Source organism: Carex rostrata, chromosome 1 (genome assembly GCF_964058835.1).
Source record: "Carex rostrata chromosome 1, lpCarRost1.2, whole genome shotgun sequence".
Taxonomy (NCBI): Eukaryota; Viridiplantae; Streptophyta; class Magnoliopsida; order Poales; family Cyperaceae; genus Carex; species Carex rostrata.
This window is the reverse complement of record NC_135918.1, coordinates 12,122,307-12,149,701: the sequence shown is the minus strand read 5'-3', so window position 1 is coordinate 12,149,701 and position 27,395 is coordinate 12,122,307. Positions and strand designations below refer to the sequence as shown.

Genomic DNA, 27,395 nt, shown 5'->3' with positions numbered 1-27,395 from the left:
ATTTTGAGGTCAACAATTGTAATATTGAGAGCTGAGAAAAAATTTTCTCTCTAAATACCTACTTTACCCTTTAACTCCTCTCTCTTACATCTGTCTCATTAATTAATAAAGTTTATAAAGGAAATGGTTAATAAGGAAGTTCCACGGCCAATTAAAATTTATTTTGAGTGATATCCTTTTGTTGGTTCTTTTTTATTTATTTCTTTTATTATCTTTTTGAAAATGAAATTCTTTTGGTCGCCTAAACTTAATTACCTACGCTGAATACTACAACAAGACTAAGGAAACATGCCAGTTGAATGCTTTATCTACTCAACGAGTGCCGGCGGGAGTACAAAATCGGGTTATTTGAGAATGAAATTATTTTGCTCTATATCAGATAAATTATAACAGATACACATACAATTCGATTACTATCCATTTGTATCCAATCCGTGTACACTCTACACAATATCCTTATATATGATATATATTTTTTATAATAATAAATGATCAGATTATTCTAAATGAAAACGTCAGTAATTTGCAAATAAAGAAAAAAGTAACAATACATTTATTTTCTATGAATCCTGACGCTAATTCAAAATTAAATTTGAAATAATTATTATTAGAATTTTTATTAAATGACATATAAAAAAAATCAACAAGATCTTGTTTCCATTAACTGAGATTAGCAAAAGATTTCATTCTAAAATGAAATAATAAAGGAAAGAAACCAACGAAACAATTTCACTAAAAAAACTATCAATTGAAGGAACAGCTCATGTAACTTCCTTATTAATCATTTTCTTTATTAATCTCAATTAATGAGATAGATGTAAAAGAGATGAGTCTAAGGGTAAAATAGGTATTCAGAGAGAAAACTTTATCTTAGCTCTCAATATTACAATTGTTGACCTTAAAATAGCACTCCCCTTTTTTTTTTTTTTGGTAATCCATTAGAGTTTACTTTTAGCAGCTTTCAATTACTTCAATTACTTGGTGATTAATTGTGTGATCAAATTCCCTAAAATTGGAAGCTAATTAATGGTGTGCCATTCTCTCAAATTGTATCTTCACTCGATCTATTTGTTGCGTTTAAGGTGCTCGATAAAATGACGGAGTCAAAAACTTATTTGAACTTGTTATATGTATATAATTTATTCAATCGTGATGCAATTTTGTGAAATTGCTTGATTAAACATCGGATGGAATCTTAGAATATAGAAGTGTATATATGTTATAGTTAATTATTAACTGATTAACATAGTTCCATATCTATAATTTATTGTAATATCTTCTACTACTAAGGATACTACCTAACCTAACCTATAATCAGTTTACAGAGTTTGCATCTAAGATAGTAACAGAAACCCAAAAAAAAGAGAGATAATAGTAGTAATTAAGAGAGCAGCAGCCTCCTCATCTGGATTGATTTAACATCAGGTTTCTTGACCTCCTCCTTTGGCACAGTGACTGTCACTTCATAAGGGACTATTGGTAGCCCTATTTCTTCCTCTTCGCCTGGAGCAACAGCCTCCTCATCTGGATGTCAAGTAGATAAGGGAAGAACATCTAGGTCATCTAGCAACCATCTAGCAGTTGCTTCTGAGATCGACTTCTTCACTTTTCCTGACCAATAATGAACAAGAGAAATGATTAGTAGGATAATTTGTCTAAGTGTTTTTTCTTTACCATGTGCAAAACATAAGTCATTTATATACTTCCAAAGTGTCCAGCATACCGCACTAAAAACTAAGAGGAAAGCTACTCTATGATTTTTGGGCAATTGGTTAACAAATTTAATGATGTCCGCAAATTTAGACCACCCAATACTAATGTCTTGACAGGATCCTAGATAGAATCAGATCTGTTTGGTGAAATGGCAGGTCACAAAAAGATGGTTGACCGATTCAGGTTGTTTGCAAAATTGACAGATATCATTTCCCTTTCATTCCTTTTTAGTTAAATTGTCAGTGGTCAGTATTCTATTTTTGTGTGCGAGCCACATGAATATCCTAATCTTAAGAGGTATAGGGATCTTCCACCATAACATTACATTTTTGGGAGTAATTCCTCTAAAATTAAGCAGTTTATATAAGGATTTGACTGAAAAATGGCCACTGGTTTCCCATCTCCAGCTGAGGCTGTCCTGCAAATGAGTATAAAATAATTGACTAAGAATTTCTAACCATTATGTATATTGAACTTCATCCAAAGATCTACGAAACTGTAATGCTCCTCGAGAATTAATGACGGTTTGCAAGGGAATATTAGGATTAGTGTAGATATTAAAAAGAAAAGAAAACCTGGAAGACAGAGGACTGTTTTTATACCAAATATCAGACCAAGACAGTACTTGTGTGGTTATTCCAAATTCATATGACACACTTATTTGGCCTAGAGATTGTAATTTTAGTATATTAGCCCAAAATTCAGATTTATGTATCGAAGGAATATTGTATTTGTGGAGAATCATATCTTTCCAAGAACTACTATATAGAGGATCTTTGAATTTCCACCACCATTTCATAAACAAAGCTATATTCATTTGTTTTAAATCTAAAATCTCTAACCCTCCAAACTCTTTGGCAAAGCAAGCTCTTTGCCAACTTATCAAGTAGTATTTCTTTTTTCCATTATTATTACTTTGCCATAAAAATCTACTACAGATTCGATCAATTTTTTGAATGATAGTATCTGGAATCTTATATATGGACAAAAAATAAAGGGGAACAGATGATAAGACTGAATTTAGTAAGATCAATCGCCTTCCTATTGACAATAGACTACCCTTCCAATTTTGTAGTTTCTTTTCTATTTTATCAATAAGAAAAGTTCAATCTTGGATAGTCAACCGATGTGTATGTAACAGGAGACCTAAATATTGCATAGGGAATGAGGCAGAGGTACATCTATTTTGTTGTTTGTTCCAATAGCACAAAAAGATTAAAGATCTAATTGCAAACAAATAGAGATTTATTTCTATTCTAAAGAAGGTAAATAATCACATTTTTTTGGTAATACCTAGTACCAGTTGATTCTTTTGTTACCCCCTTTTTTATGATCGATTCATATCCTTTGATTCACTGATAACATAAAATAGACACATTGGGTGATTATTTACAAGTAGTGGTGTAACAGTTCCAAAAAAATTGAATATGGAAGGGATTTATGAGTCTTTTATTAAGATGGGCTATTTTTAATCTTCATCACAGCAACACATTCATTTTTCTATGCTCACTGTTTGTAGTGGCATGGTCTCGGTATAGTGTTGGTTTGGACTGGTACAAAGCAAAGAGTGTGTGCAAACTGGTACATTGAATTAAGAACTGGTTAATGAAAGCTTATCCTTCAGATTAACATGAAAATATGTTTCATTAAACTTGGCACAATTATCAAAATTAGCACATCAAGGATCAGCTCATAGAAGTTTAGTTTTGCCAAACGAAGACAAGAACTGCAACTGTCAAAGTACAAAAACTTGAACCAGGTCCCTATTCTTTCTGTTATTTATGTATTTTCTTTTTAAATTTGTGAATAACAAAAGATATAAGCTAAAACTAAAAGAACAGAAGTTGAGAATTCTGGAATACTTTCAAAACAAAGATTCTTAATCATCTTTGATCATTTTAATTTTTGTAATTCATTAAAGTTTACTTTTAGCAGCTTTCAATTATTAGGTAATTAATTGTGTTATAAAATTACTTAAGGAATGAAAGCTAATTAATGGTGTACCATTCTCTATTGCATCACACTCGGATCTATTTGGTGCATATTAAAGGTACTTGATAAAGTGACGAAATCAAAAACTTGTATTATTTGAACTTGTTATATGTATATAATTTATTCAATCGTAAGTTCGTAATGCAATTGTGAAATTGCTTGATTAAACTTCTCCAAATTCAGAATGCAATCTTATAATATAAAAGTACGTAATATCGTAATAGGTTATTATTAAATAATTAATATGCTTGCATATCCATAATTTATTGTTAATATCTTTTATCACTTAGGATATACTACCTAACCTATAGTGAGTTTGCAGAGTTTGCATCTAATTAAGATTATAGTAATAGTTTCTTGAGAAAGATAATAAAATAAGAGAGCATATGACATGATCTTGTCCCAATATATACTTACTGGAACATTTCATTTGTGTTTTACAAGCTAAATGTTATGTTGCGAAATAATTAATCTTTGACCATTTAACTTCAATCTGAAGGTTAAATGAAAATCAATCAAACAAGCTTTTAAAACTTGGGAGTAGGTACCCTCATTTCCGAAGCAAATCGTACTAGAGACTTCCTGAGAGATTATTTTGGGTACTATACACAATCAATTAAAAGGATGTATTGCCCGAATATAAATTCAAATCATTATAAAATATTTTCATAATTTAGATGAAATTATATAAATTTGATCTATTTAAGAATCATTTAACTATCCATAAAAAAGATTTGCAGAAAGTTAATTGGTCTAGATTGCACAACCTCATAAAAAGATTTTAATCGAAAGTTCGGAAGATTAACTCAATCCGTGAGTTAATGCAGAGACCAGGATTCGGCTGATTTGGAGGGCAATACAGGAGGAGAGAATGAAAATAATTATTTTAACTCATTTTTTTTCAAATTATATATTATTAAGGATCTTGATGGATTCGAACCAACACCCCCCAAAGATTCAGAGAGACTGCCCAAATATTTGAGCTAAAGATCCATTTCACAAGACAACTAATGCATGAACATCTAATACATGTCAAAAGAAATACATAAAACAAGTGCCAGAATTAAGTACTAAAATCCAGTACCAACTACCAACACATCTGATTTTCACAGTTCAGCCCATAATTAGATAGTAACAGTTTACCAACATATCTAACAACTCTATTACCAACTGGTACCAGTGCCAATTCAAATCTCTTGCATTCTCTAGTACAAACAAGTACAATGTATTACCCCTCCAAGCTAAAGAAAGAAAATACATGTACGGGATCCAAGTATCTTGAGCATGAGAGGAGTGAGCAGATTCCGTGTGCGAGGTGGTCTGAGTGTGAAATGTTCGCCGGCAAGGGAACTGTGACAACTGAGTTTGCTGGATTTCTGTGTATATGCCCATATTCTAGAAGCAGTTTTGAAGTTACCACCGATCTTATAAGTTCTACCTCAATGAACCATTTACAGGTGGTTTTGTTAAGGGGAGTGCTATTTTCAACCAAGTTATTACAATATTGAGCGGTGAGAGAAACTTTCATTATCAAATATCTATTTTACCCATCTTCTCTCTCTTCATTATCTACTTTAATTAATACAAAATTAATAAGAAAATAATTAATAAAGGAAAGATTTCTCCATATTCTCTCTCTTCCCAAAAACAATTCATAAAGAAAACTTGTATTCCCTATAAATGTTGTTCTGGATTATATTTGTTTTTTTATATATTTAAGGAATTTCATCATTGATATGGTTCAAGCAAAGAAGCTTATAATAAGTGTCAATTATATGAGCACAACTGTGTATGAACTATAGATTTTGTATATGTTTATGGTTCTTTTCTGAACATTTTTTTTTCAAATCGGATTAATTTTCTATCATTCTTTTTTGGACAACTGTGTATGAGCTCTTTAGGTGTCAGGAAATCCAAGATATCATTATAGTTTTCTATCAATCACTTGTCATGATTGTGAAGTAACTCCAGCATAGATAGCATTCGGATTAATTTTTTCATGTTTGCTCCATGACAGATGATTCCAACCTTATCATTTCGTCTCATTAATTTGTTCATAAGAGAATACAAGTTTCCTTTATTAATTGTTTTTGGGAAAAGAGATAATATGGAGGTTCTTTCCTTTATTAATTATTTCCTTATTAATTTTGTATTAATTAAAGTAGATAATGAAAAGAGAGGAAGGGTAAAATAGGTATTTGGTAATAAAAGTTTCTCTCCAGCTCAATATTGTAATAACTTGACTGAAAATAGCACTCCCCTTTTGTTAAAATTGGTATGCTTAGTTTGGAAATTGTTTCAGTATTGCAATGAGCAGCTTTTGAGAATTGAGATATAGAAATTATCTATTGGCACCAATAAGAGTTGAGAAACCAATAAAAATGGATGAAACAATATCAATTACTCAACCAAGCATACCAAAGATGCCGAGTCGGAGGATTTTTGTGCGCGTGAGATGTAGAGGCGTTAGTGAGTGAGATGGCTTCGATACGTGAGATGAGGGGGTCGTCGGAGGAGGGGCGGCACGGGGATAGCTTTCGGTGATTTGCACTTAGAGAGAGATTGATAGCGTAAAATAGAACAATAGCGTAGGAAGAAGAACAAAAATTAAAAGTACTTGACACCTCTGTTTAAATAAAGGATATAATGGTCATTTAGATTTTTAATATAATTAAATAAAAAATAAAATAAAGGGTATAGAAGAAAGAATGTAAAATTTGTACGAGGATATTGGATATTACTGTAATTTGATGGAGAAATTGGCTATTTCAAAAGTTTAGATAGACACACCAGTAATTTTCCCTAAATAGAAGTAGGCCTAATTTGAACGGAACAATCTCAATCTATTAATAAACTGATGTGTATGGACTGTTGGATGGATACAAATCTGCTGTGATTCTTTAAAATCACATAACTCTATTATTTTAAACTAGTATTGTGTCTGTGTGTTGCAGCAGAAATATATTATAAAATGAAGAAGATTAAGAGTTTGATTTACAATTTGAATTTCAAACTTTGATGCACGCAAAAAGATTTGATAAAAAAAAAAAAGACAAATGACTTGTACAAATATATACATCCCATAGGCAAAAGCCAAAATGACAAAAAAATTTAGTTAAAGTGAATTCGTATTAATAAATTAGTTGCTCTATTTTGTGGCACTAATTATAGTTAATGTTACTAAAATCCTTCCTCAACATATGTTCTCCATATAATTAACAATGAAAACTAAAAATCAACCTGAACATACTAATAAAAAATAATATTTCATTCTATTAAAATTGAAGAAGTAAAATTGTAAGAAGATTCTCTATAGCTTAAATTGAGTAATATATTAAATTTGGAGATATCAAATAATTTGATAAGATATCAAATGTTGATAAAATATTTTTAAAAGATGTTAGCATTTGATATTGTTAAAAATAAATTGATCATCCATTATGATTTTTTAAATAAGGAAATAAATAATGTGAGATAGCTCGAGAGGATAAATAAGGAAATGAGGAATGAAAAGTAGCTGGAGAGGATAAATAAGGAAATTAATAAATTGATTTTCTCTTCTATATTTAATTTTAATTGTAACAGATAGTGTGGCAGTATGTGTGGCGAGTATGCTTCTAACTAAATTTAGACTTCTACACATAAAAAAGATACATTTAATCAAAATAAGACAAATTATTTGATTGGAAGGCTGATATTAAATTCGAAATTTCATATTTCAATCATAGCCATTGACGGATTAGGACATCTACGTGCATAATATAAGAATGGAGATCTATCTATTCATCTATTTGAAGATTCGTGCATAAAAATAAGTGTTTTTGAGATTTGTGCATTTCAAAAAATGAAATAGTGGATTTGAAATCACAGGTCGTGCGATTCTTTTAGAATCATAACAGATTTATTTCCCCGTCAGATATAGGTTTAATTGGATGTTGAGATCTAGGATATGTTAGAGTAAGAATAAGCTATTCGGAATAGCTTTTTATTTGTTTGGAGGAAGTTAAATAGTTAAAATAGTAAATTCAACTCTTTTGTCTTATTAAAATAATCTATTCTTATAAAAACTTAAATTTGATTATTTTAATAAAATAAATTACAAAAAATTTAAATTTGACTATTTTAATAAAACAAATAATAAAATAGTTATTATTAAAAAAAAATTAAATTTGACTATTTTAATAAAACAAATAATAAAATAATTATTCTAAAATAGTTATTCTAGCCTATTCTTGTCTTATTTTGCAATCAAATGTCCCCTAAAACATACCTGGGGTTTAGCAGTTTAACTCTTTTTCTCCTCCTCTCCCCTCTTGGCGACTAGCGCTACGCCCTCCTACCTCCGTCGCTCGCGCAGTCGCGCCACCTCGAGGCCAGTCCCAGACGGCAAGAGACCCACCCCCCTCACGCCCGAATCTCTCAAGTCTCAATCTTCCTCGCATCTGAACCGATCCCGCGTCGTCATCGTCGCTAGGCGAATTCAAGCAAGAGGTTAGAGGTTCAGGTGCTTGCTTATCTAATACTTGTTAATTTCTCTTTTTTTGGCACTGCTAGACGAACATTTATCAAGAACTACACATTGAAATAAATCCATATGAATTTTGTAATTTAAGAAAATATTTGCTTGACCTTGCTCCCTTTTCTTTTCCTTTCCGTTGTTCTATGGCAGTCCAGTCTTGTTGTGTATGTACTATGTACTGTGTTGTTATTTGTTGGCCATTTTTCGGTCTATTGTCTATTGACCCTACAAATAAAATCGCAAGATGTGTCCTTAGTATTTAATCTATTTGTTCTGGCTCTTTGAATTAAAACATGAGAGTGTATGCATTGGAAGTGGTAGACTGGTAGGTACTCTTCCAGATGAGCTCCAGAATCTCACATATATCAATTATTTGTAAGAATATTGCTATTACTTATTTCTTTAGTATTATTTGTCCTCTATAATATTTGTGAGTAACAAAGCCAAAAATATAAATCTGTCTTGTTATCTAAAAGGTTTTGTTGATGATTTGGCATTTTGGCAATTGGAATGAGTAGGTTAATTATTTAAGATTGTACATGCCTTCTAATACTATTGGCTAATGGCTATTGTAAAATATACTTTTATAATATGCAAGTATAATTATTAGTCTAATTGCTTAGCAAACTGTCTATAATGTAATATATGTTTTTATATATTTAAATACTTAATGACATATTAATGTATTATAAAACAGGAAAGCAAACTCAGAGAGGCCCTAGCTCAATTCTCTCCTCCTCTTCGGGCTCCAATTATTGGACCCCACAATTAAGTGTTCAATATAATTGCTGTCATTTTCCCACCAGATAGAAATGCTGTCGTGTCGGTCTCGAGGATTTGGTGAACTTTAAAATCCAAAATTGCCTCCCCATTCTCTCCTTTCCTTCGACTCTCTTGGCCACGCCATATTCTCTCCTCTTCGGACTCCAATTATTGTACCCTATTTTTTCTCTCTTTGCTCCGAGTGACATCTTTCGTTTAGTGCTAATTGTGAAGAGAAAGGGGCAGAGGATCTCTAGAGAGAACAGATGGGCAAGGTGACAGGTGAGCATATGGTCGAACACGAGGTGGCCGGAGAGGAGGGATATGTTAGCGACTCCGAGGCCTTTTCTTCCGTTCATTATGTGCTTGACTCTGTTCGCATGGTAAGTTTTTACTTCAAAGTTCCTGTTAAATTTTGGGAACAAACAACAGCTTGTGGTATTGCTTGTTATCGTTTTCAGTTTATTGGGGATAAGCTTAGTGAAGTGTGCACCGAGATAATTGGGCTCTACGTTATTTCACTATATGTACAATTTTTTATTATCTTTTTTCCTGTTATTATCGAGTTCATTTTTCTCATGTATATTGATTTAACTTGCTATGTATTGACATTTCTTTTGATTATGTAGGCACACAACCACGCAGATGCCAATGACAAAGATCAATACGCCAATGACGAAGAGCAGTACAACTACTTGCTACATATTGTGGACCCCTCTGCCAGATTTGGACCTGATGAGGAGGCCTTGCTTACGGTATTGTTTTATTTTATCTAGTCTTTTTGTGGCTCCAGTTGGGTCCAGCGTATAATGGTACATACTCGTAGTACTGATCTATATACTATTTGTGCAAGCTTACGGATTTAAATGCAATTGATGCTTAACTGTGCAAAGTTGAGTAACGAGTAACTAACTGACCTGCCTTGTAGAGCATAAGGCTATATTTCAATAACAACTGTTATAATGGCACGTACTCGTAGTACTGATCTATATACTATTTGTGCAAGCTTACCGATTTAAATGCAATTGATGCTTAACTGTGCAAAGTTGAGTAACGAGTAACTAACTGACCTGCCTTGTAGAGCATAAGGCTATATTTCAATAACAACTGTCCCTTACAGTATCATTTAATTCTTTCTTTTTTTTTCAAATTTTGCAGACAGCATTGAAGGCGATTGCTCAAGCTGTGTCAAGAATTGATATCTCATGCCATGGAGCGCTTCTTAGAAATGTAAAAGATTTTGGAAACTTTCTTATGCACTCTACTTTTCGTCAGAATATTGTTGATAATTATGCAAAGCATGTGAGAAAATGTACTCGAAGAATCCTTATTTTTATATCATTCATGTAAAGAAATGGTTAGGTATCAATTAGTCTTGCTATCTGTTATGCATATGGAGGGTTATGATTGATACTTGATACTTCTAACTTGAAGTGAAATTTAAAGCAATTCATTTTATCCTAAACTGAAGTTGATTTACTTTGTAGGTATTCGAAATGCGCATATGGTTCTTTGGATTTAATACAAGGACTGCTTTATTGGAGTTGATTAGTACCTTGGTATGTTATTCATGCATGGTGACATCATTTAACCTTGGGTATCACCGTCTGGTAAAGTCCCAATCGAACAAGTTCAGCCACCAAATAGTAATTCTAGGTGGCTGCAGGGACTGGTATAAGCCTAGTGCTAGTCAGTTCTTGACTGGTACATTATCAATGATTCTGCAAGACACCAATTAGAATATGAACCAGATGACACCAGATCAGTTCATTAGTGGGTCAATTCTTATTTTCCATTTTTGTCTGTGAACTTTTGGCTCTTCTGGTTTGTCAGCATTAAATATGCATCCGGTAACGCCAGACCAGCTCGTTGATTTGTTAAAATTTTTTATTTACCTCTGGCATACTAAAAGCTTGCGCACAAGATGTATGCTTCTGTTCTGGAGTTAAGAACATTAAAAGTTGCTCATGGACAAATTATTTAGTTTCTTTGAGCAGAAGTGCAAGAAAAGGAAAATACCCTTCCATTCTATTTACATTTACCTGACGTTTCATGCTGCACTAATGTTTAGAATTGTTGTTTCTTTGTGTCCGATATTTGACTATTGTCTGTAACAGGCAGCGGTGCCGGACAAGTACCTGGAGGGGTGCTTGCACATGCTTGTGAGCAACTTTGTACCGCCTGAGAGGGTGCTGAGGTGGCTGGATCAGCCTAAATGGGTTATTAGGAAGAGAGAGATTCACCAAGAATTGCATACATGTTTGCAATATATTTTCCAAAATGTTCCTCGGGTGGCCTTCAAATTATCTGATGTCCTTGATAAGACCATGCCACGGCCTTTTGACTCGAAGGCTGTTAGTTCTTTTACTCTCATCACTAATTTGCATTCACCTTTTGTGGTTAATTGCAAATTTGCACTTGAGGTTAATGTTGAGGCTTAAGTTGGAATAAATTGAATTATGCACAAATTCGGAGTTAACTGGGGCAACAGAGTCGCCAATTGACTGATTGAGGGTTATTGATGGCAAAATTCGATTTAGTTGAGGGTTCACTGAGCAATCAAGGGTTTCGGTGGACAATTAGAAGTTAATTGAGGTTCAGTTGGGGTTTGTGTGCAAAGCATTTTATCCAGTTCTGACTTTTAGTTTAATGAGAATAACTTAATCAACTTTATCGTGTATGTGTGCACTCAAGGTGTGTGCTTCTGTGTATGTTGGTTGGAGGATGGGTGGTCCGACACCTTTGTATTTTTTATTGTTTCTAATGGAATAAAGTAATTCTGTTATGCAGAAAATGATTGCCTATGTTGAGTGCATGCTGGGCTTACAGAGAGAGGAAATAGGAAACGTCCTCAGTGTCACTGTAGTTTCAAAGGTCATCAATTTACTCTCTGATTTGGATGTAAGTTTCTGGCTCTCCATAATAAATTGTTTGCATCTTCTATGAAAAACATCTGCATGATGCAAAATTACTTCTGTAGTTTCCCTGTAGGTACAGAACTATAACCTGAGCCACGAAATTGGTCACTCTACTTCAATATATCTTTCACAAATCACTGTGCTTTGATTTGCGGGTTTCATTTGTCGCTTACCCCAACTTGTTTGGGACTAAAGGCTTGGTTGTTGTTGTTGTTGTCCCTGTGCTTTGATTTTTCCCTTAATACATCATCCTCCATGAACACGTCCCCTTCATTAAACAGGCAAATATTAGAGATTCTTTCTTTAGTTATATTTTATCCCTCTCTCCTGCTCTCATGTCCATCACCTCACATCTCCCACATCTGATTTTGGTTGCTCTTCTCTTTTATGCTTCTCCATCCTCTCATTTCTCATCAGGTTAAAGAAATGAGGACAATATTCAGTTTGTTTACTTATTTGATTAATTTGATTTGAACAAAGTAAAATTTCAATATCTTGGAAGCAGGGGTTGCAAATTGAATTCCTTGAGCAATTTGGGGTCTAGTTTGGTAACCTTACATTAAATTTAACCAAATTATATGTACTTGAAATCTGCTTTGCATTACAAACAATCGTGGAAATTTGTCCTAATCCTCCATCAGTTTTCTATTCGAGAAGTGTCCAATTGCCTGCATAATGCCACCAGCATTTGAATCCTTAATAACAAAAATGTTAATCCTTAATAACAAATAAAACCACTAAATAACAAATATATTACTTTCTCTACGTGCGTTTAAAAACTTGTGGCATTTCAACTCTGTTTTGATCAGAACCAAGATTTTGAAAAATCAATGTCTAGAAATTGTCAGCATTAGTAGATTTTCTACAAACTCTTGGTTCCAATCAAAACAAAGTCGAAATATCGTTATTCTGTATGTGCGTAGAAAAGTTATACAGATCACATATGAACTTTTAATTTGGTATATGATTATGGTTTTTGAGATATTAAATTTTTAAATTTGAGCCATAGTGGTGGCACCAAAAGTGAAGGCATTTGAACTCTTCTTTCTTTTATTTGTACTTGCTGAGGTTCTTGATCTCCTTGCTGGTTTTAAATAAGATAAAAGCTTGTTCTTACATTCATTTTTGTGTTGACTGATCATCATGAACCAAGAAGTAACATCATTTTTGTTTTGAAAGGTAAATATAACTTGGAATGATGTACTTCAAGAAGATCAAACCATAGGTATTTTTGACATGGAATGTGAAGATCTTGATAGTCATTGCCTGCAAATTGCTGAAGATGATTCAAAGGTGTTGAAGATCTGGAAAATTATTTTTCTTTTACATGTTTCGTCTATCTTTGTAGAGTTTGTGTACTGTATTCAAGTTTATTATTGGATATATCTATAAGCTACTACTTATATCCTTTTTATGCATTCTATAGGTTGGTGCTCCGTTTAATAACAATAGTGCCTTTGTGGAGAAGTTGGATGGCTTGATGGTGGTTGTCTGTGAGCATCAAAAATGACGTGTTAAAAACGGCCGCTTGTTAACGGTATTTTTCTTTCTTAAACTTCTCCATATAAACACAATTTTTAGTTAGCATACCACCTCAAACATCTAGAACCGGGTTGACATATCACAAATATTTGTAAGTTGTATTTCCTTTTTTAATTATTTCACTAATATATTTACTTGTTGTGTCTGATTATAAGTTGGTGTTTTAGCCCATGTTTGGTCGAGGCATAAGTGTGGCATATCCCAAATTTCTCACTTGTGCTTTGCTCCCAAACATGGTAAATATGCATTGCATAACTTGGCAGAAGGGATAGAAATGATGACATAAATTAGAAACAGCGGCACCAGATATGCCCCATTTTTGTATTTAGGTTAAGGCATATTTATCTGTGAAATGAAATGTCAATATAATTTTCTGGTCATTTTTCAAATAATTGTTAAAACTAAAATTAATAGCTAATTGGCTGGCTAATCGATGTCAAGCAAACTATTGCAAAAAGAATTATTATGTACTCTTAAATCTTTTAAAATATACTTTTACAACTGGAATACATATCATCTTACGCCACCTATAGTGGAATAAGTTACACCCCACCTGTGTATAGTGTTGGACTAGAAAATTATCACTTCAAATATTGGATTATTTTTCCATCATATTTCAAATATTGATCAAAATTGATATTAATAGATGATGGACTGGACCAAAACTAATACAAAAAATAATTGTTTATTCTAATCATTGTTAAATTTAGTAATTATTCAACTGAAATGCGTTATGGTGTTGACCTGGTGTTGTATAGTAAATTGCTGATTAGACTATTTACTTTTATATAGCCGTAAAGGTATTTATCTATATATTTTGCATTTTCATGTGCACTTAGCACACAATAACAATGTGTCATGAGATTTATCACTCTATTGCAATTATTACATGCCCATAGGTGTAAGCTTAGTAGTTAGCCATTTCCATCATCAAACTAAACATTTAATGTCAAGCTAGTCTTATGTATTTCAATTAGTTGAATGTAAGTCAACATTCAAACGACCAAACATGGTGAAATTTTGCAACATAGCACAAACTTATGCCTAGACAACTTTTTATTCCTGAACTAACATGGCCGTAGTTGCTCGCCCTAGAAAACTGGTTTGTGCAATACCAGAACCGACTGGTAAAAATCTGATTACTTTTTTGTACTTGTTAGATTGATTTATTATTTACCAGATGCAGGATTATAAAATGTTTATGGACATATTCCGGACTTCAGTGCTGAAGCTTCATAAATCCAAGTTCACTCAGGTTCTGATGCACTTATTCTGTTCTTTCCTTGGGAGGATAAACCATTATATATTTGCAGTTGGTCTGGTCTTCTTTGGTCAAGTCAACCAACTTAACTGCTTTTTCTTAATTTCTCAAATAATAAAACATTGGTAGTGAGTTCTATATATATGTTGGGTACTTGTTAAACTTGGTTTTTGTCAAGTCCTGAACTGACCTGGCCTGCCAATGGAACAAGAAATACCAACTTCTATTTGCCACTGACCCAGTGGGTTGGTTTAAATTGAGCATGATCTTGATTATCTCAATTGCTAGCCTTAGCCTTTGTATTGTTATATCAAACAGCTTTTGATTTGGATTGGTTATTGGGTGCAGTTTGTGATGTTTTATGCATGTTCACTGGATCCTGAGATCTGGGGCCACAATTTTGCCAATGACCTTGCTAAGATTTTCTTTTCAACATCTGAGGATCCAATCTCGAGGTATGTAAATGGAATTGTAATTTGAACCAGTCAACTCAATTCTCTGTAATATGATGCCATCTCAATTCTGCCCCAAGCACAAGATATCTAGAAATAAGAACTGTATACTTTCTAAATCTCCTTTGTTGGTGCAGGATGAGTGCTGTTTCATACCTGGCAAGCTACCTCTCACGAGCTAAGTTCATCTCTTCGTCAATAGTTGCTAGCAATTTAACAAGGTTATTTCAATTTTTTTTGTCTTTCTTTTTGTAACATTGATATCTCTTTATTTGTATAATCATCTAATGAAAAACATCGAAATACAGACTAGTTAATTGGTGTTCCGATTATTGCAATCCAATCTGGGAGAGAATATTCAATCCAGCAGCCCATCAAATCTATTACTCTGCTTGTCAGGTAAAAGTGCACCTTTTATTTCTTGAACATTATTTCTCAGCTAAGGCTCCTTTTTTCTGAAATTATTGCTGTTGTTTTATTGTGGTTGTGGGAGTAGGCAGTGATGTATATACTCTGCTTTAGAATGAGAGAGCTGATGGATGTACCTAGTAAATTACCTGCCAAGTCCTTTCTCTTTGATCTTCCCTTGGGCTCTATTCTTTGTAATCAGTTGGATCCTCTCAAGGTATTTTGATTTTTATTATTTTTAATCCTTTTCCAATAACACCTGCACATTTGTTATTTGCATGCAATGCCAGATTGATTCATTTGTTTTTGTTGGACTGTAGAGGTACTAGCTTTTTGTTTGCAAATTGTTACCCAGTTGTTAAAAACCAAGTTTAAAATTTTTTAATTACCTCTGAGGTTATATCGGCTTTAATCCTGCCCTTTTCAAAGCCAGCATATGACACCTTTAAACTGAAATTAAAATTGTTTGATTTATTTTTTTTGTTTTGTTTGGGCTTAAAAAAGAAAGTGGGACCTTTGAGGCCTTCTGCAGTGTGGATAGAAGTTCTGTGAGAATTGGATGAGTGGTTTTGTCCAAGCCCCTTCATTTGGCTTAGCAGTTCAAGTTTTACTTGGGTAGGGGAATGGAGGGAGGGGAAGAGGTTTCTAAATCCTAAACAAAACAAATTCTTAAGCTTTTATAAGCTCTAAACTAGAATTTGTAATTTGCAACGTTCGCGTAACCTGCCCCATATATTGCCCCTTCCACCTCTTCTATATAAGGAGTCCTTTATTGGGGTTGAGATTGGAATTGTCAGCATTTTATGAAGTATGCATTTTCTATTACCTAGAAATTTTGAGATCACAGTACCTTTTGATCTATATGTTGTTGATCATTAACAGAATCATTAGATTTGTTACACTTTTGCCCCATGTTGTCTGTACTAGGTGTGCTTGCCTTCAATAGTTCAGGAGTTTCGACAACAGGCAAAAGTAGTTCGCCTGTTTCAGGCATCATTTACTATCGATGAAAATGCCATTGACTCCGTGTTGTCCAAGGCCTTTGGGGGGACTCAACGATTGGATATTTTCTTTCCGTTCGACCCCTATTTATTAAAGGAATCTGAGAGGTTTGTTTCTTTCATAGTTCAAAACATATTATCGTAGTTATCTTTTAATTTATTCATATCATAGTTAATTTTCTTGTTCCTCATATCAAGGCATGTCCCTTTAGAAATGTCTAAATTTCTTAATGCAAAGTTGCTAAAAATTGGATTCTTTTTTAGTTTAGTATAAGAGCCATCCCTACTTAGCTAAATCTAAATGGTGCCTCATCAGTTTGCTTTTATCACATTATATTGGGCAGGTTCATTAGGCCAAATTTTGTGTATTGGTCAAGGGCGACAACATACAGCTACTGTAATAGTGAGGAAGACGATGATGAATATGAAGATGAAGAACTTCAGGAACTTGATGCACCAAGAATATCCTCTGATCCAATCAGCAGCTTTAAAGAACACTATGATGACGATTACAATAATAGTGATGGAGAAGGTGAAGACGTAGAATATTCTTTGAATAAGATGTCTATAACACCTAAGCAAGCCTTTAATCTGCATATGCCAGCCAAGATTCGACCTTCTGTGAACTCTCTCTATTGTTAATGTCGATAGTTATTTTTGTAGGGGCATGTTTTAATTAACTAACTTTTGGAGCCTGTTAGATGAATAAATGTACTTGCATTACTATAGTTGTTATTACAGTAGTCCTTTACTTGGTGGTCTTTTTGGTGCTTTGCAGTTTGTAATAGAGAATACTGCTTGTGCTAATTAATTTTTGAATGAAAATCAATACAGGGAGTGTAATTATTGTTATTTGGATGGTAATTAGATTGTGTTTGTCTCTCCTTGGATTGAGGAATTTTGTGGGAGTAATTTGTGGGATTGAACAGGTAATAGGATGCGGAGGTTTGCTGCAACCAACTCTGGTGATTTTTATTCCTCCTTTCAATTTGTAGTTAGTTTATTTTTGGCATTTAAAATAACTTGAAACTATTTGAATGAATAGCTAAAGGGAAATCAAAACTAGTTAGTTTTACATATTGGATTAGTTGTTATAGTCTCTCTGTGAAGGTGAATTGCAATCATCAGCCGAGGTTATTGAATTTATGTCAATGCATGTACCAGCCAACCATGGAATTTGCTGGTATTGGGATTGTAGCTCTATTTGTTGAGAATTATATTGGAACGACCATTTCCTTCACTTCCAATCCGAGATGATTTCATTCCTTTTGTCACAATCCTAGTTATTTGTGAAAGCCAGTGAATAAAGCAAAATCGACTTAATTACTATGCACATGGAAGAAATTGTTGATTTATTTGAAAGGGTAAAAAAGATTCTAGTGGCAGCAGAGCTTAAATTCTGTTTAATTACAAAATTATATCTACTTTCTTCTTAATCTCTTCAACTTGCACTCACATAAAAAATGGAAATAAATCAAATCGAAGAATCAATCGGAGAGAAACTTGCTGTGAAATCAAATTGTGCGATTTTCATCTATGCTGACAATTCTCGACTCAAGTAAATTTAAAAACTCATACTTCAAACAAGAGAGCAAGATAAAGAGGTTGATTAGACACAAAATCTGTCGCTACTTACAAATTCTTGACCAAAAGCTCAGAAGATGGTAAGCTATCCATCTTATTTTTTTTTAATTCAACACATAAGTGAAATTTTTTTATCTTTTAATTTCTAAAATCCTTAAATTAAAATTATTAGATTGTATGTTATTTCTTAGCATTTTAATTGGTTAATTAATGCCCTTCACGTACTAGTTGAAGATTGAATTGGTTAAATTAAGAAGCCTTTTGCTGCAATTGGTTAAAATTGAACTTCGACTTTTTTTTAAGGTCAGATAAGTTTAGCAACAAGCATCTTCCTTTATTTGAGTTGATGTTAGAAATACAAATATACTTTTTTCCTTTATTAAAGTTTTTTTCTTAACTTTTTTATTAATTGATTGAGAAAGTAAAAAGATAAAATAAATATTTAGAAATAATATTTTCTCTCAGCACTCAATTTTATAGTTATTAACATATTTTCAGAAATTTCGATAATAAACATAAGCTTTTAAAAATAAAGAGTATGTACCTTCATTTCCGAAGAAAATCGCACTAGAGACTTGTATAGATCCTTCACCTTTCTCGTCAAAAAAAGAGACTTGTATAGATTTTTTTTTTTTTTTTTGTGCCACGAAATCTATATGCAAAATCATTCCATTCGTAATTCTTTGCTCTATCAAAGCGTCTCGTTCAATGAAAGGATGTTGACGCATGAAAAAGTATTACTTATTTATCCCTTTACCCTGATGTGTTATCGAAATATAAATTCAAATCAGTATAAAATATTTTCATAATTTAGATGAAATTATATAAATTTCATATATTTAAGATCATTTAACTATCCATAAAAAGATTTGCAGAAAGTTAATTGGTGTAGTTTGCACAACCTTCGATGGATTATTAAATTCCCAAAGTCATACAAAAGTGTACGAATATTTTTAAAAGACATATTTTGCCAGAAAACGAAATTGGGCCGAAACAAATAAATGAGACAAGGACACAGTATTCCCGCTTGTCAGATTTAATGAATCAAGGGATTGAGATCTGTCAGTCTAGGAGGCCTCATTGGGTAGATCAGTTATCATCTAATTGGGTCAATAAGCAAAATGTCATATAATATATTGCAGAAAACAATTTAATAAAAAAATAACATGCTAGTTAAATTAATTCTAGAGTAGAGAACAGACCTTATATTAAACCAGATTTATAAGTTCATATTTACAACGGACATACACTGACAATACATACGTACTACATATATATACGTTTGGCTAATATGTAATTTATAAACTGTACACAAAAAGGTACGTGGCCAACGGGTCAATTGTCAAAGCTAGTGGTGAACAAACGCTCACTTTTGTTCAATATATCTGCACAAAACTTAACCTTTGTACTATTCTCATAATTCAAGAGGGTTTGTTATTTCATCCAATGGAAAGGTTTCTTCTCCCTCCCCAGCTCCATAGAACTCGTTTCCCCATGAAGCATGGTGGCAACCATCTCCTATTGTTCCAAGAAAAGAGAAATCATGTCATCTGATGTAACAGTTTTTCATTTAAAGTGGTGATCATTTATTAAACTGTAGTCACACACCTTGTGGTTCCACTAAAATTGTGGTCAAGTCTTTTTTCAGTAAAACAGTATCTGGGAGATTGATCAAGCTGAGCTTAGAGAGCATCTCTTTATCTTCATTGTCAATGGGTACAAACCCGAAGCGGGAAGTCCATGTGTCTACGAGGCTTGGTATTGCACACAAGAGCAGCATCTTAACCTTTAGCAACTTCAACAGCTGCCTCAATCAGAAAAAAAGAATGATTTAAAGAAACAAAATGAGATAATTTCACAGCTGCGCGCAAAGATTAGAAGTTGTAATAAACCTCCTCTATGGCAGAGACGAGACGCCGACACATCCCTTGTTTGCGATTTTCAATGCTTGTTGCAATGAGAGGCATCTCCGCTACCGTTGTTCCAAGCAACCTGACAAATACATATTGTAGAATTAATATAATGATAACAAAGCCAATAAAAGATCAATTGTGATTTGTGACATTTAATTTACCTGATGGAAGCCACGGAGATGATTCTTTCATCTTTCTCCAGCACCACAGTGTAGAAACCTTTGTAGTCCAAGCTTAAGATGTTGACCCTGATTAATCCAAGAAAAATATATACCACGGACAAATGATCAATTGATAGAACTCACATAATGTGCATGATCTTCAGTAATGAATTTTATGAAAACAATGGTCTCTTGTGAAGGTGCTCTTTTATGGCAGGGACGGAGATTATTTTGCAGAAAAAAAGAAACAACAACATTTGTATAGCTATGCATGTTTGTGTGTGTGTGTGTGTGTGTGTGTGAGAGAGAGAGAGAGAGATCTGACCTCCAATTATAAAGAAGAAGGGGGATGAGGTCAAGGCCTGTACGGTGATCTAAGATCGGGAAAAAACATTCTTCATTTATTCTGAGTGCAAGTGCCAACTTCATGTTATTTTCGGCCAGCTGCACCAACTTCTCTGAATTAAATATTTTTGTTTGGCCATGGTCGCATCTTAGTATGCTCAAAGAAAATCCATCCCCAATATTATTCGCCAACCCAACTTGTGACCGCATGTAAACGTAGACCTGATCGTTTGCAAAAATTACACAAAAAATTAAACAAATAAACCACGTCAAACATTAATAGTATAACAAAATGGTGTAGGCAAGCATAGTTTAAAGAGAAGAAAAGAACTTCAACAATTTTGATAATACCTGTTGGCACTGATTTCCACAAAACCAGGATCCTGGTGGTGATTCACTCCTGATCGCATTCTTATCCTTCATGCATTTTTCATGAACTGTAAAATAAGATTTAAGTAAACTAAAATTAGTTGAAGGCTTTAAAGCATGTTTTTATACTCCAATTTTAAACGCGAGGGAAATGAGAGAGAGGGAGAGATTACATCGTCGTTCACACTGGGAGCACTGCAAGTAATTAGTGGAACTGGAGAATTCCAATGAATTACAAATCATCTGTTCACAAGCACCGCATCTGCAACTCGGACAGTGCCAACAATCTTCTGGAATTTCCTGAAGATAAAATGAAAACCAATTCATCAAATCAACAATTCTTAAAACTTAGCATGGTTATACTTCATATCAATTCTGGTTGTTTTTACATGAATACCACAGGTTCAGTTGCCTCTCTAAACTTGGACATATACAGGTAATTATATCACACAACCCAAGTACCGAAGCTAGACAGTTGTGCAATAGCAGAATATAACAATTTAAAACCAAAATGAATGCAACTGGTACTAGTACAAGTACAAAACCTGACTGATCATACATACCAGTACTAAACTTGGCAATGCCTGTACCTTTATCAGACCAGATAGGTAATATAAGTACTCATAAGTAGCCAAAACTAATTTGATCTGATGGTACAGTACCACTACCAGACCTGATTGTTCCGTATTGTACATCATCACCAGAAAACCTGAACCAGTTCCAAAACATAACCTGGGAAGGCAAGCAGGACTCATGAAAGCTAGAAGGACAGGTGTCACAGCACACCAGCTCACCACCATCTCCGCATAGTGCACACATATCATTATTCCTCTCAATATCTCCGTCTGTAATCCTCATTCTCTCTTTCCTCCCCTTGTACTCCACTGACCATGCGTTGAACAAACACATCACATACGGCTTACCAGATCCAAGAAACAAATTCAAACCTGGGTTCCCTGATTCACTGCTTGCATGAATCTGAAAACCTGACATTGTAAAACTCTCATCACAACACTGGCACAAAACACCATGTTTAGTCAATTTCCCTTCTTTTACTTTCTGGCCCTTATAATTTCGATATTGGATCTTCCTGTTAGCAGATATCATGGCTGTATTAATTAACAGACTTAAGATTGTTCTTGCACCTTGCGTGAAATGCTTCTTGTTGTCAGAGTTGATTTGACCCAGTTGAACCGGTTTCTCAGTGGACTGCTTCAAATGAATGGGCTTCTTTTTTGAGGCTTTTTTAGGGTACTTCAAGTATTTCTTTGTAATTATTGCTGAGATAAGGAGATCATGGTCATGAAACCGGCACATCCGCTTTCTTCCCTGCCTTTTTCTCTTACGGGTTTCAGTTTTTGTGTCAAATCCACTCTTCTCCTCGTTTTTCTTTGATCTCTTTCGTGGTTTATTTTCCTTGGTCTCAGAGGTGGATTTATGCTTTCTCTTTGATTTTGATTGAAGGAATTTATTCATAACCACAGTAACAGGATATTCTGGATTCTGAAACCCACTATTTGCGTCAAAAGATAAAGATCCTTGAAACATACTTGCTTGAAAACTTGGATGGACTGGGTTCACTCCACTAATCGATGATTCAAAAGGAAAAGGAACGTCAGATGGATACAGAATTAACTCAAGCTGCTGCGATACCATGCTTCCAGATACCGGTTTTATTGTGAATGTGGCTCCGATTGGTATGTTATCATAGCCGGAAACTGGTTTTACTGTATTAAATGGTACTTGTTCTATTGTCGAGTTGATGGAGCTCTGAATAATGGTTTGAGATGTTTGATTAACAATTAGTGTCTCTTTGACAGGTACGTTATCAGGTGGTGTAACTGGATACACTTCTTCTCCAATGGTCACTGGATTCACATGCAATTCTGCAGGACACGTCAATTCTTCTCCAACTGTCACTGGAGTTACACTAAAGTCTGCCGCATGCAGTAGTTCCTCTCCATTTGTAACTTGGCTTACATGCAACTCGGTGGCACCTTGCACTTCCTCTCCAGTTGTAATTACATGAAAGACTGGAGCACATGATATTTCCTCTTCAATTGTAACTGTACTTGCATGCAATCTGGTAGTGCTTCGCACCTCCTCTCCAGTTATACACGGACCCTTGTGCAAGTCTGAGGCACTCAGTACTCCCTCTTCAGTTGTAATTGGGCTTATTATATCCTTTTTGCCTGATAGTGTCATTATACCTCCAGTTGGAACAACTTGACCTTCTACTATGGGCATTTTTGCACCATCCCTTGTCTTCCATGGTTCAGGTTGCAGTGCAAGTTGGGGTAGAAGAGTCTTTTTACACCGACGGCGTGAATAGGTTAGTGGATCAGCAACATCATTCCTTTTGAAAATCATAATATCATTTTCTTCAAGAACACTCGTTGTACTCTGTACTGCCTGTACCGGTACAGCTTTCCTCCAAGCCTCAATTTTGTGATCTATTGAAGCCACGGCCATAAATGGGTCTAGTAGAAACCACTGATCTGATAAGGGCAACCCACAGTCTGGATCTCGGAGCAACTTTTCGACATAAGTCAAGGTATTTTGCAAATCAGATGCAAATTCATTAACATTGAACCATTGCCGGCCAGGCAAACGGGTTTTGTCCAAAGCTGAACCCGTTAATGATGATTGTAATAATTTACCTAAAGAAACCCAAGTTTCAGATAGATGAGAAAGTGCAGGCCCACCATTAGGCGGTCGATACAAGTACTTGAATCTTTCTGGGTCACCTTTTCTCCCTTGCAACTCCAATTTGTACCCAAAGTCGGTCAAGAGTCGGTTTGCATGTGCATAGAGATGTGTGCAGAGGTCTGTAAGGGATGAGTTCTCTATTTTTGATATATCCAATGTACCTGAACAAAGAATAGTAGAAGGGGGTGTTGTTGGTAGAGGTACAGTAAGTTCTGTTTCGTTAGTTGGATTCACAGCACTAGGTTCAAGTTCAGAAGTTATCATGGTTGGTACAGGTAGCGGTAGTTTACCAGTATTATCTTGAGATTCCAGTCCAGAACAAGGCAAGACACACCAAACGCTGTAAGTAGAGAGGTCGCCGTGTCCAGATGACTCAACTATGCGGCAGGATATGCGTCGACCGGACTCTGCTGTACCAGTACCAGGTAGGTAACCCGACTCAGACAAGGATTCTACTCCATTGTAGCAGAAAAATCCTTGAAAGATTTTAGTTTCCTCTTCTGATCCGTCAAAATCATCTCTTTGTAAATCTTGCAACTCTTCTTTAAATAGCATGCGCATTATCTCTTCTTCCTTCAAGCACATTTTTACACTTTCATCTGGTAATGTCATTTTCTTAACCAGAGTATAAACCTGCATTGGAGAATTAAAAGAAAATTTTGTCATATTTAATTATATTTAATTACGAGGGATAGCAAAGTGGCTTGGGTCGCACCCAAAAGATACATTGGAGGATTTATTAAGCTAAATACCAATAAAACATGAAAATGATAGCATCAAAACCGCACCTGAGAAATCGCCGACTAGGGTCAGACGGTCAGTGCTTCTTGATCAGTGTTCACCGCATTGTGGCAATCTCTCTCTCTCTCTCCGTTCTATCATTGATATTTCTCTAAGTAAAGGTCACTCCTAGGGAAGTCCGTCACTGGACTTAAATTTCTCATTAAGGAAAGAAAACTTGATTTATGTATCAGATTTTGTCAAATATAAATGGGGGAATTTCGAGAAAGGGGAGGTAGCACAATTAGCTAGAAAAATGTTCTAAAGTTGTTATATCAAAAAATTGAGAGTTCGATTCTCCCTCACGAAATTTGGTAGCTACTACCAAGTTTTCAAAAAAAATAAATGAGGAAATTTCACGTATACCCTCAAAAACTTCAAAATTATGTATTTTCCCCTCTAAATTTCATAATATCATTTAAAACAAATTTCATATTAATGAAATGGGCTTTGGCATCTTTAAAAAAAAAAATTTCATAATATCATATTTATCCTTATAAACTTCAAGAAATCACAATTTACCCATTTTATTGTCTTTTCTATTAAAAGTTAAAACTCATTCTAAATTTATAAAATATTCATTTACCCTTCATTAAAAAATAAAAACTAGTAGCATGTTTAAAAAAAAATATTAGTCTTTTGATCAGTTTCCAAAGACAAATAGGTCATTTCTCAACTTCTAATACTTACATAAGCATAATATACCATGTAAGCGTCAGAAGTGGAGAAATTACTCATTTGCTCTCAAAAACTGTCAAATTAGAATGACGTTATTCTAAAACATGCTACATTTTTTTCAATAAAGTATAAAAATGGGTACTTCATAAATTTAAAATGAGTTTTAATAGAAAGACATTAAAATGGGTAAAATTTTTGAGCTTTTACAATTAAGAAAAGTAAGTATGATGATATGAATTTAAGTGGAAGAAATACATAACATTCCTAGTTTTTGCGGTGTATACATGAAATTCGCACAATAACTAAAGCAATTAAGCTTGAAATTTTATTTTTGAGATAAATTAAACTTGTAAATTCATTATTGTCCATGTCGTCCTAAAAAAAAAGACAGCTGTAGCGTTATCTGGTCCAAATTATGAATATTTTTTTAGAACAACTATCTTGCCTGTTTCTTATCAGGATAATAAATGCAAGCGCTAAGTACCTTGTAGAATGAGAACTTGGATTTGGAACTTGAATCCGTTGAATTCTTCATGAATTATAGATTTTTCATTCTTATTGAATCCGATGATAGTACAATGCTACAATCCACTGCAGCCCAAAGTCCGAATCGCAATAACAATTGACAAACCGGGAAGCCCAGTGTGTTTTTCTATTCTGTTTTAGAAGAGAAAAGCCCAATGTCAAGAATTGAAGATACAGCTAGCTGCTTCCAGACTAAACTCGAACCATCATTATTCAGGGTCAATACTTTAACAGAGCAGATTATTCTTCATGCAGCGCAACAATCATATTCAGTGACATTTTAATTCTGTTGTGAATGCGCTGCGCTGCATGAAGTAAAATAGCTATGTTGACATTTTTTCTCATTCTTTACTGCGTTCCGGACTTTCGAACTCTCTAGAAAGCGTGAGACTCATCTACTGCCGAACTTTCTCCTCCTCCCGAGTCTCCTGTCTTTATAAATTCACCAGCACAGGCATCGCGCCCTTCAGTAAAAACAAATCATCACAAGTATTACACTACTGCTGGTCTACTGGAAGCTTGATCATTGATCTCTTCTCACATTCTAATCAAACAAAAACAAGTACAACAATGTCGATCAGCAGGAAGAGCAACATTTTTGATCCGGACCCATTCGATGGCTTCCCTTTCAACCAGAGTCTTCTCCCTTTCTCTCTACCCTCTTCCTTCTTCTCCGTACCGTCTGACACCTCCGTCTTCGCCATGGCTCGTATTGACTGGAAAGAAACACCTGAGGCACACGTGTTTAAGGCGGATCTTCCAGGAATCAAGAAAGAAGAGATCAAGGTGGAGGTGGAGGAAGGTAAGGTACTTCAGATCAGCGGGGAGCGCTCCAGAGAAAACGAGGAGAAGACTGACATGTGGCACCGTGTCGAGCGGAGCAGTGGGAAGTTCTTGAGGCGCTTCAGGCTGCCTGAGAATGCCAAGATGGATCAGATCAAGGCTGCTATGGAGAACGGCGTGTTGACTGTCACTGTGCCAAAGGAGGATGTCAAGAAACCTGATGTCAAATCTATCGAAATATCTGGTTAATTTTGCTTTAGTATATGAGAAGTGAAGTCGCGCGGATACTTGAACGAAAGTTTAATTGCTGTGTGTTTGTAAAATTTGCTGATGGCGGTGTTTGTGTTGTGCTTGACTTGAAAGAACAGTCTGTACTCTGTAGTCTGTACTATGGTTGATGTATAAATTTCTCTGTGAATTTCGTAAATCATTTTGGTTTTTGTAATTCATTAGAGTTTACTTTTAGCAGCTTCTAATAATTAGGTAATTAATTGTGTGAACAAATTCCTTAAAATTGAAAGCTAATTCTGTACCATTCTATATTCGTATCTCACTCGATCTATTGATGCAATTAAGGTGCTTGATAAAACGACGGAGTCAAAAACTGTCTTTTAACTGGCTATATGTATATAATTTTTCATTCATGATGTAATTGTGAAAACTTCTTCAAACTTGCTATATGTAATTATATGATTAATCAATCGATCCCATGCCCGACTGACAAGGCCTTGTCACTTACATATTTTAAATTGGTTTATTAGAAAGTAAAAAAAAATATATCAAAAAAATGTGGGGAAATTATAAAAAATTGTAAAATAAAGAAATATTGTTGGGAAAAAACCATGTTGCGCCTCGCGGTGGTGTGTCGTACCATGAGGCATGATCAGGCCAATATATTAGTGGAAATTGCTCCCTCATGGAGCAAATACAACCTTCCATTGTTGTACGCCACATCTGCCCGCTCCGGACTCGGCTGCAGA

General features: G+C 34.4%; 2 protein-coding genes and 1 pseudogene across 4 annotated transcripts; 2 read left to right on the top strand and 1 right to left on the bottom strand.

Moving 5' to 3' along the window:
• Window positions 1–7,989: 7,989 nt before the first annotated feature.
• Window positions 7,990–17,450, top strand: LOC144559393 (uncharacterized; annotated as a pseudogene). Its single transcript, XR_013513136.1, has 16 exons — window positions 7,990–8,209; window positions 8,922–9,369; window positions 9,616–9,741; window positions 10,145–10,216; window positions 10,474–10,596; window positions 11,104–11,340; window positions 11,777–11,887; window positions 13,084–13,197; window positions 13,331–13,441; window positions 14,627–14,701; window positions 15,056–15,162; window positions 15,297–15,380; window positions 15,468–15,558; window positions 15,656–15,784; window positions 16,495–16,676; window positions 16,913–17,450. The product of XR_013513136.1 is annotated as an uncharacterized LOC144559393 (transcript).
• Window positions 17,451–19,355: 1,905 nt separating this feature from the next.
• LOC144558944 (uncharacterized) lies at window positions 19,356–24,589 on the bottom strand. Of its 2 annotated transcripts, XM_078307832.1 has the most exons (9): window positions 24,438–24,589; window positions 21,673–24,282; window positions 21,114–21,240; window positions 20,923–21,008; window positions 20,552–20,793; window positions 20,227–20,313; window positions 20,045–20,144; window positions 19,761–19,956; window positions 19,356–19,670 (listed from the first exon to the last, which is right to left on the bottom strand). In XM_078307832.1, the coding sequence occupies exons 2-9, from the start codon at window positions 24,259–24,261 to the stop codon at window positions 19,567–19,569; spliced, it is 3,531 nt and encodes a 1,176-aa protein (XP_078163958.1). In that variant the 5' UTR covers window positions 24,262–24,282; window positions 24,438–24,589; the 3' UTR covers window positions 19,356–19,566. The 2 variants fall into 2 exon arrangements, with proteins under 2 accessions (XP_078163958.1, XP_078163950.1); XM_078307824.1 differs by lacking the exon at window positions 24,438–24,589 and having other exon boundaries at window positions 21,673–24,427.
• A 1,598-nt stretch (window positions 24,590–26,187) lies between these two features.
• Window positions 26,188–26,763, top strand: LOC144566413 (18.1 kDa class I heat shock protein-like). The gene has a single exon (XM_078316432.1). It carries the CDS (start codon window positions 26,203–26,205, stop codon window positions 26,662–26,664), a length of 462 nt encoding a protein of 153 aa, XP_078172558.1. The 5' UTR covers window positions 26,188–26,202; the 3' UTR covers window positions 26,665–26,763.
• Window positions 26,764–27,395: the final 632 nt, after the last annotated feature.

What these genes read in the sequence shown, in the direction of transcription:
- LOC144558944 (XM_078307824.1), bottom strand. Translation starts at nt 24,315, where the DNA reads ATGACAAAATTTTCTTTTAATTCTCCAATGCAGGTTTATACTCTGGTT. An exon ending in CTCCCAGTGTGAACGACGAT is followed by an intron (nt 21,009 to 21,113) that starts GTAATCTCTCCC and finishes CTTATTTTACAG; the next exon opens with TTCATGAAAAATGCATGAAG. An exon ending in CTTCTTCTTTATAATTGGAG is followed by an intron (nt 20,314 to 20,551) that starts GTCAGATCTCTC and finishes TGGATTAATCAG; the next exon opens with GGTCAACATCTTAAGCTTGG.
- LOC144566413 (XM_078316432.1), top strand. Translation starts at nt 26,203, where the DNA reads ATGTCGATCAGCAGGAAGAGCAACATTTTTGATCCGGACCCATTCGAT.